The sequence below is a fragment of the Oncorhynchus nerka genome, unplaced genomic scaffold, assembly GCF_034236695.1.
Source record: "Oncorhynchus nerka isolate Pitt River unplaced genomic scaffold, Oner_Uvic_2.0 unplaced_scaffold_985, whole genome shotgun sequence".
NCBI classification, from domain to species: domain Eukaryota; kingdom Metazoa; phylum Chordata; class Actinopteri; order Salmoniformes; family Salmonidae; genus Oncorhynchus; species Oncorhynchus nerka.
Window position 1 is genome coordinate 87,731 of NW_027040309.1, and position 10,023 is coordinate 97,753.

General features: G+C 36.9%; 1 protein-coding gene across 1 annotated transcript in view; it reads left to right on the forward strand.

The window, feature by feature from the left end:
- LOC135570319 (RNA-binding protein 25-like) overlaps positions 1-1,973 on the forward strand; it is a gene marked incomplete at its 5' end in the record, with an annotated part of 6,325 nt that extends 4,352 nt beyond the window's left edge. The window contains one exon of the mRNA XM_065016443.1: positions 1,954-1,973. Coding sequence (XP_064872515.1) covers positions 1,954-1,973 — 20 coding nt within the window. The remainder of the gene's footprint in view (positions 1-1,953) is intronic.
- Positions 1,974-10,023: the final 8,050 nt, after the last annotated feature.

Below are 10,023 nucleotides of genomic sequence, written 5' to 3' on the forward strand. Positions count from 1 at the left end.
TGAGTTAACAGCAGGTGTCCTAAGTAGTTAAGAGTTAACAGCAGGTGTCCTAAGTAGTTAAGAGTTAACAGCAGGTGTCCTAAGTAGTTAAGAGCACAGCAGGTGTCCTAAGTATTAGAGTTAACAGCAGGTGTCCTAGCATTAAGAGTTAACAGCAGGTGTCCTAAGTAGTTAGTGTTAACAGCAGGTGTCCTAAGTAGTTAGAGTTAACAACAGGTGTCCTAAAAGTAGTTAAGAGTTAACAGCAGGTGTCCTAAGTAGTTAGAAGTAACAGCAGCTGTCCTAAGTAGTTAAGAGTTAACAGCAGCTGTCCTAAGTAGTTAAGAGTTAACAGTAGGTGTCCTAAGTAGTTAAGAGTTAACAGCAGGTGTCCTAAGTAGTTAAGAGTTAACAGCAGGTGTCTTGATAATACTATAGAATAATGCAGTGAGTCAGTGGTTTCTGCACAACATGTAATTGTTTTGGAGCAGATAAAAATGTGTTTTGATATTTGATGATCAATCCATTAATAATATATGTCTTGTGCTTTTGGCAATGATTTATGTGTAATAATTATGAATAACAAGTGATACCATGTATCAGGCTTATTCCCCAAGATTAACTCAGGTTTTCACCCAGTGGCTAAGGAGTTGGACCTGTGGCCTAAAGGTGGCTGGTTTGAATCCATGTGTAAAATGTGCTATTTGCTAACTGCTGGGTTGCATGATGTCATTTATTGACGGGCTGGAAGTCCCACTCTGTCTTTCTATTCCAGGTTGTTTATAAGCAATATCAGATATTAAGGTGATTTTTATAATGAATGTATACTAAGGTTGAGGTTTGACTAGTGATTATTTACCTGGGATTCAATACCTGCTATAGTCACTTGTTTTTCTCTCCCAAAGCAACACAGCCCTAATAGGAGATATACAGCTAACTAAAGTCATGAGACCATTTTAGAAAAGCATGGGACATATAGTCTGTGGTTGCATGCTATTTTATGTCAATCATATTGCTGCTTGTAGCCTATAACTGATGCTTCGTGGTCATATGCTGCCATCTATTGGACATTTTGCAATTAAAAGTTATTTATTTACAGACATTGGTGGGGCAGCTGAGAAATAAAGTGAATTTTTCTGGTTAATTCCTTAGATCTCTAACCTGCCCCAACTATCACACGCCAATTGCTAGACTTTCACATAGAGGTTTCCAGGTCACCCAGTTCAAACCACATTTGAAAAATAAAACACGTGGCTTGTTGATCAAGTGTTCAGCCTTGCAATAATAAATATAATAAAATAACAAAACAAAAACAGCAAAATGCTGAGACAGGTTTTGATTAACAAAATAATCAGTGCTATTTAGTACTATAATGGTATTTACTAACATAATATTATTACTAAAACAGTTTCTAAAATAATTAGGGTTAATGTTAATGCTAAAATAGGTAATATGTAGGGTTAGATGCTGATGTAAAAAGGGCTTTATAAATACATTTGATTTGATTGTTAGGTTCAGGGTTTTTAAGGTAAAAACAGTATGGGTTTATAGGTCTCTTGCTCCTCCCTGTGGCCTTCTGTGGGTACTACATAACTCATTCACGACACCTGCTAGGCTCATAATCTGAGGTAGCAACTGCTTCAGATCTACAAATCAACTAGCTAGACCTGTCCATTTGTTTTCTAACTCAGTGAAACTGCGCAGCTTTCACTCAATCGGATGTCTACGAACGAACATTTCGATGCTTATCAAATTACCCAGCAGCCATTTAAAAACAACAAGTAGTCAAAAAAAGTGTTATTTCTTAATTAAAAAATGTCTTCTGGCTGTTTAAATTGGCCTTATCTTGAAAAAGAGGACAGGGACATACGTTTTAGTTAGGTGGTATACCTTTTTATGAAAACAAAAATGGTTAACCATGACCAGAAAAGGCTTAGCACTGTGGGTCACCACAACGTGTATCCATGCGAACAGTGATCACGTTCACCAAGTAGCTGCAACCCTGTTAATAATAAGTAACCTGACGTCAGAGTTCAAGGTTAGTACCGGCAGGTGTCATTGATACAATAGTGAAGCTGCAATTGTGACGCAGAACAATGAGCTGGGAATAGAACGTTCAGAAGGTGAGTTGATTCCACGGAGCTCAATAGAACTAATAGGAGCTGGCAGGAAGAAGAATGACCTAAATTACTATATAACATAACGTAATATTATGAAACTGGGCTCCATGGCAGATGCAATTAACTAGTTATCAGAAAAAAACATTGTTGAAAATGACATGTGTCCAGCCTACTAAAGTTTGGTCCATGGACACAGAGGGGTTAAACACTAAAGTTACCGTCCATCTAGTGAAGAGATGAGGGGTTAAACACTAAAGTTACCGTCCATCTAGTGAAGAGAGGAGGGGTTAAACACTAAAGTTACCGTCCATCTAGTGAAGAGAGGAGGGGTTAAACACTAAAGTTACCGTCCATCTAGTGAAGAGAGGAGGGGTTAAACACTAAAGTTACCGTCCATCTAGTGAAGAGAGGAGGGGTTAAACACTAAAGTTACCGTCCATCTAGTGAAGAGAGGAGGGGTTAAGAACGGAGCAGAAGAGACATGTTTGTTGTTTGCTGTAACTAATGGTCAACGTTGTATTGTAATGTATGTATTGTAATGACAGAGTTGACGTGGACCATCGTTCAAACAAAGAGATGCCTCCCTGACCACCAGTGTGTTTGGATATAATGAAGATCAATTCAGTGAAGAAGAACCTCCAGAGTTCTGACCAAAGAGCCCTATAAAGGGTTAAATATATACTGTATACTCAGACAGGCTAACCTCCTATAAAGGGTTAAATATATACTGTATACTCAGACAGGCTAACCTCCTATAAAGGGTTAAATATATACTGTATACTCAGACAGGCTAACCTCCTATAAAGGGTTCTATATATACTGTATACTCAGACAGGCTAACCTCCTATAAAGGGTTCTATATATATTCTATATATACTGTATACTCAGACAGGCTAACCTCCTATAAAGGGTTCTATATATATTCTATATATACTGTATACTCAGACACTTCCTAACCTCCTATAAAGGGTTCGATATAGAACTTTAGTGGTTCTGTATATTGTAGGAAGATAAAACCCTTTCTGGTTTCAACAGGAGTGAAGAGTGTGTTGATATAACGGATATATTGTCAGAATTCAGCTTGTAACAACGATCAGAATAAAACTATAAAGTTTTGCTGCCAACATATTAGATCATAATTAAGAGGCTAAATGATTGTGTCATGCTAACATTTTAGAGAGGTGTGTGTGTGTGTGTGTGTGTGTGTGTGTGTGTGTGTGTGTGTGTGTGTGTGTGTGTGTGTGTGTGTGTGTGTGTGTGTGTGTGTGTGTGTGTGCTGGTGAGACAACCACATATCACAGTCTAAAATACAAGATACAAACATTCCATTCCAGCTAAATAGCTTTTTGAAAAACAAAAATTCATACACAAAAAACTATGAATTAAAATGTTAGAACAACAATATTTAACAGACAAGGTTCCCCTGAGCAATACTGTCTGATAAATAACACATGTGAAAAAATGGTGGAAACACGTTTTAGAAACAAACAACATTGTAATCTCACCTCTTAGCTTTGGTGTCATGTTCCCCAGAGAGTCTCGTTTTAGAGGCAGGGCCCCCCTCCTCTCTTGCTCCAGAGAGACTCATTTTAGAGGCAGGGCCCCCCTTCTTTCTCGCTCCAGAGAGACTCATTTTAGAGAACTGTCCCCTAAACAGAGATCCAACATGTTGGTTGTGGTTAACACAGTGTCAACTAAACAGAGATCCAACATGTTGGTTGTGGTTAACACAGTGACAACTAAACAGAGATCCAACATGTTGGTTGTGGTTAACACAGTGACAACTAAACAGAGATCCAACATGTTGGTTGTGGTTAACACAGTGACAACTAAACAGAGATCCAACATGTTGGTTGTGGTTAACACAGTGACAACTAAACAGAGATCCAACATGTTGGTTGTGGTTAACACAGTAACAACTAAACAGAGATCCAGCATGTTGGTTGTGGTTAACACAGTGACAACTAAACAGAGATCCAACATGTTGGTTGTGGTTAACACAGTGACAACTAAACAGAGATCCAACATGTTGGTTGTGGTTAACACAGTGACAACTAAACAGAGATCCAACATGTTGGTTGTGGTTAACACAGTGACAACTAAACAGAGATCCAACATGTTGGTTGTGGTTAACACAGTGACAACTAAACAGAGATCCAACATGTTGGTTGTGGTTAACACAGTGACAACTAAACAGAGATCCAACATGTTGGTTGTGGTTAACACAGTGACCCCTAAACAGAGATCCAGCATGTTGGTTGTGGTTAACACAGTGACAACTAACCAGAGATCCAACATGTTGGTTGTGGTTAACACAGTGACAACTAACCAGAGATCCAACATGTTGGTTGTGGTTAACACAGTGACAACTAAACAGAGATCCAACATGTTGGTTGTGGTTAACACAGTGACAACTAAACAGAGATCCAACATGTTGGTTGTGGTTAACACAGTGACAACTAACCAGAGATCCAACATGTTGGTTGTGGTTAACACAGTGACAACTAAACAGAGATCCAGCATGTTGGTTGTGGTTAACACAGTGACAACTAAACAGAGATCCAACATGTTGGTTGTGGTTAACACAGTGACAACTAAACAGAGATCCAGCATGTTGGTTGTGGTTAACACAGTGACAACTAAACAGAGATCCAACATGTTGGTTGTGGTTAACACAGTGACAACTAAACAGAGATCCAACATGTTGGTTGTGGTTAACACAGTGACAACTAAACAGAGATCCAACATGTTGGTTGTGGTTAACACAGTGACAACTAAACAGAGATCCAACATGTTGGTTGTGGTTAACACAGTGACAACTAAACAGAGATCCAACATGTTGGTTGTGGTTAACACAGTGACAACTAAACAGAGATCCAACATGTTGGTTGTGGTTAACACAGTGACCCCTAAACAGAGATCCAGCATGTTGGTTGTGGTTAACACAGTGACAACTAACCAGAGATCCAACATGTTGGTTGTGGTTAACACAGTGACAACTAAACAGAGATCCAGCATGTTGGTTGTGGTTAACACAGTGACAACTAAACAGAGATCCAACATGTTGGTTGTGGTTAACACAGTGACCCCTAAACAGAGATCCAGCATGTTGGTTGTGGTTAACACAGTGACAACTAACCAGAGATCCAACATGTTGGTTGTGGTTAACACAGTGACAACTAAACAGAGATCCAGCATGTTGGTTGTGGTTAACACAGTGACAACTAAACAGAGATCCAACATGTTGGTTGTGGTTAACACAGTGACAACTAAACAGAGATCCAACATGTTGGTTGTGGTTAACACAGTGACAACTAAACAGAGATCCAACATGTTGGTTGTGGTTAACACAGTAATAATAATAATAATAATAACAATATAATATATAATAATATGAATAATAATGTCTCACTTTCTCTTTTAATAATTTCTCTCATTCTAGTGTGTTGTTTTGTTCAACAGGTATGATATTATGATGCTGTTACTGAATTCAGTTCATAATATTAATGTTAAGAAAAGTATGTTCAGTGGTTTAATACCAAATTACACAGGAAGCAGGAGCTCATTGGAATTTAGAAAACAACAAATGTTCTGATATTCTGAAAGACGACTTACAATTTATTTATTTATTTATTCATACATAAAATATACAAATTGTGACTTGACTACACCCAGTTAGCTATATGAACAACATGTTATTGAATGTGACTTGACTACACCCAGTTAGCTATATGAACAACATGTTATTGAATGTGACTTGACTACACCCAGTTAGCTATATGAACAACATGTTATTGAATGTGACTTGACTACACCCAGTTAGCTATATGAACAACATGTTATTGAATGTGACTTGACTACACCCAGTTAGCTATATGAACAACATGTTATTGAATGTGACTTGACTACACCCAGTTAGCTATATGAACAACATGTTATTGAATGTGACTTGACTACACCCAGTCAGCTATATGAACAACATGTTATTGAATGTGACTTGACTACACCCAGTTAGCTATATGAACAACATGTTATTGAATGTGACTTGACTACACCCAGTTAGCTATATGAACAACATGTTATTGAATGTGACTTGACTACACCCAGTTAGCTATATGAACAACATGTTATTGAATGTGACTTGACTACACCCAGTTAGCTATATGAACAACATGTTATTGAATGTGACTTGACTACACCCAGTTAGCTATATGAACAACATGTTATTGAATGTGACTTGACTACACCCAGTTAGCTATATGAACAACATGTTATTGAATATGACTTGACTACACCCAGTTAGCTATATGAACAACATGTTATTGAATGTGACTTGACTACACCCAGTTAGCTATATGAACAACATGTTATTGAATGTGACTTGACTACACCCAGTTAGCTATATGAACAACATGTTATTGAATGTGACTTGACTACACCCAGTTAGCTATATGAACAACATGTTATTCAATGTGACTTGACTACACCCAGTTAGCTATATGAACAACATGTTATTGAATGTGACTTGACTACACCCAGTTAGCTATATGAACAACATGTTATTGAATGTGACTTGACTACACCCAGTTAGCTATATGAACAGCATGTTATTGAATGTGACTTGACTACACCCAGTTAGCTATATGAACAACATGTTATAATGTGACTTGACTACACCCAGTTAGCTATATGAACAACATGTTATTGAATATGACTTGACTACACCCAGTTAGCTATATGAACAACATGTTATTGAATATGACTTGACTACACCCAGTTAGCTATATGAACAACATGTTATTGAATGTGACTTGACTACACCCAGTTAGCTATATGAACAACATGTTATTGAATATGACTTGACTACACCCAGTTAGCTATATGAACAACATGTTATTGAATGTGACTTGACTACACCCAGTTAGCTATATGAACAACATGTTATTGAATGTGACTTGACTACACCCAGTTAGCTATATGAACAACATGTTATTGAATGTGACTTGACTACACCCAGTTAGCTATATGAACAATATGTTATTGAATGTGACTTGACTACACCCAGTTAGTTATATGAACAACATGTTATTGAATGTGACTTGACTACACCCAGTTAGCTATATGAACAACATGTTATTGAATGTGACTTGACTACACCCAGTTAGCTATATGAACAACATGTTATTGAATGTGACTTGACTACACCCAGTTAGCTATATGAACAACATGTTATTGAATGTGACTTGACTACACCCAGTTAGCTATATGAACAACATGTTATTGAATGTGACTTGACTACACCCAGTTAGCTATATGAACAACATGTTATTGAATGTGACTTGACTACACCCAGTTAGCTATATGAACAACATGTTATTGAATGTGACTTGACTACACCCAGTTAGCTATATGAACAACATGTTATTGAATGTGACTTGACTACACCCAGTTAGCTATATGAACAACATGTTATTGAATGTGACTTGACTACACCCAGTTAGCTATATGAACAACATGTTATTGAATGTGACTTGACTACACCCAGTTAGCTATATGAACAACATGTTATTGAATGTGACTTGACTACACCCAGTTAGCTGTATGAACAACATGTTATTGAATGTGACTTGACTACACCCAGTTAGCTATATGAACAACATGTTATTGAATGTGACTTGACTACACCCAGTTAGCTATATGAACAACATGTTATTGAATGTGACTTGACTACACCCAGTTAGCTATATGAACAACATGTTATTGAATGTGACTTGACTACACCCAGTTAGCTATATGAACAACATGTTATTGAATGTGACTTGACTACACCCAGTTAGCTATATGAACAACATGTTATTGAATGTGACTTGACTACACCCAGTTAGCTATATGAACAAACATGTTATTGAATGTGACTTGACTACACCCAGTTAGCTATATGAACAACATGTTATTGAATGTGACTTGACTACACCCAGTTAGCTATATGAACAACATGTTATTGAATGTGACTTGACTACACCCAGTTAGCTATATGAACAACATGTTATTGAATGTGACTTGACTACACCCAGTTAGCTATATGAACAACATGTTATTGAATGTGATTTGACTACACCCAGTTAGCTATATGAACAACATGTTATTGAATGTGACTTGACTACACCCAGTTAGCTATATGAACAACATGTTATTGAATGTGACTTGACTACACCCAGTTAGCTATATGAACAACATGTTATTGAATGTGACTTGACTACACCCAGTTAGCTATATGAACAACATGTTATTGAATGTGACTTGACTAGACCCAGTTAGCTATATGAACAACATGTTATTGAATGTGACTTGACTACACCCAGTTAGCTATATGAACAACATGTTATTGAATGTGACTTGACTACACCCAGTTAGCACCATTTTGTATGATTGGACTGTCACGTAGCTGTCCCAGGTGAAATGGACTGTTACATCTGAGTGTTTTACTGTCATTCACTATACTAAAATAACACCAGACATTGAATTTATCTACACACTTTACAATAATCCCTGGGAAGATTCTTACCTTGTAGCCTGAATTCACAAGCAGAACATGTCAAGTCATTGAGATATTTTCCGTTGTGTTGAGAGAGAACCTTCCTGATGACAAGTGTCTCTGTATCTATATTCTAGGTTCAGTTGATCTTTGGATGCAATAATATCTGGTCAAAGTCTAGTGACACAACACCATAGTATATCATAACCATAACAGCAGTTGGCCAGTAAAGTCCATGGAATACTATAAAACAGGGTTCGTCAACTAGGTTTGGCTTCGGGACAATTGTTTTCTGAGTTAAAGTCGGCAGGCCAGAGCATAATTAGAATATAATATTATCACAATTAATAGGCTGAGTTAATGAATAGGCTGAATTAATGAACAGGTTGAATTAATGAATAGGCAGAATTAATGAACAGGCTGAATTAATGAATAGGCTGAATTAATGAACAGGCTGAATTAATGAATAGGCAGAATTAATGAACAGGCTGAATTAATGAACAGGCTGAATTAATGAACAGGCTGAATTAATGAACAGGCTGAATTAATGAACAGGCTGAATTAATGAATAGGCTGAATCAATGAATAGGCTGAATTAATTAATTGGCTACACTAATGAACTGGCTACACTAATGAACTGGCTACACTAATGAATAGGCTGAATTAATGAACAGGCTGAATTAATGAATAGGCTGAATTAATGAACAGGCTGAATTAATGAATAGGCTGAATTAATGAACAGGCTGAATTAATGAACAGGCTGAATTAATGAACAGGCTGAATTAATGAACTGGCTACACTAATGAACTGGCTACACTAATGAATAGGCTGAATTAATGAACTGGCTACACTAATGAATAGGCTGAATTAATGAAATGGCTACACTAATGAATAGGCTGAATTAATGAAATGGCTACACTAATGAATAGGCTGAATTAATGAAATGGCTACACTAATGAACTGGCTACACTAATGAATAGGCTGAATTAATGAAATGGCTACACTAATGAAATGGCTACACTAATGAATAGGCTGAATTAATGAAATGGCTACACTAATGAAATGGCTACACTAATGAAATGGCTACACTAATGAATAGGCTGAATTAATGAAATGGCTACACTAATGAACTGGCTACACTAATGAATAGGCTGAATTAATGAAATGGCTACACTAATGAAATGGCTACACTAATGAATAGGCTGAATTAATGAAATGGCTACACTAATGAACTGGCTACACTAATGAATAGGCTGAATTAATGAAATGGCTACACTAATGAAATGGCTACACTAATGAATAGGCTGAATTAATGAAATGGCTACACTAATGAATAGGCTGAATTAATGAAATGGCTACACTAATGAATAGGCTGAATTAATGAAATGG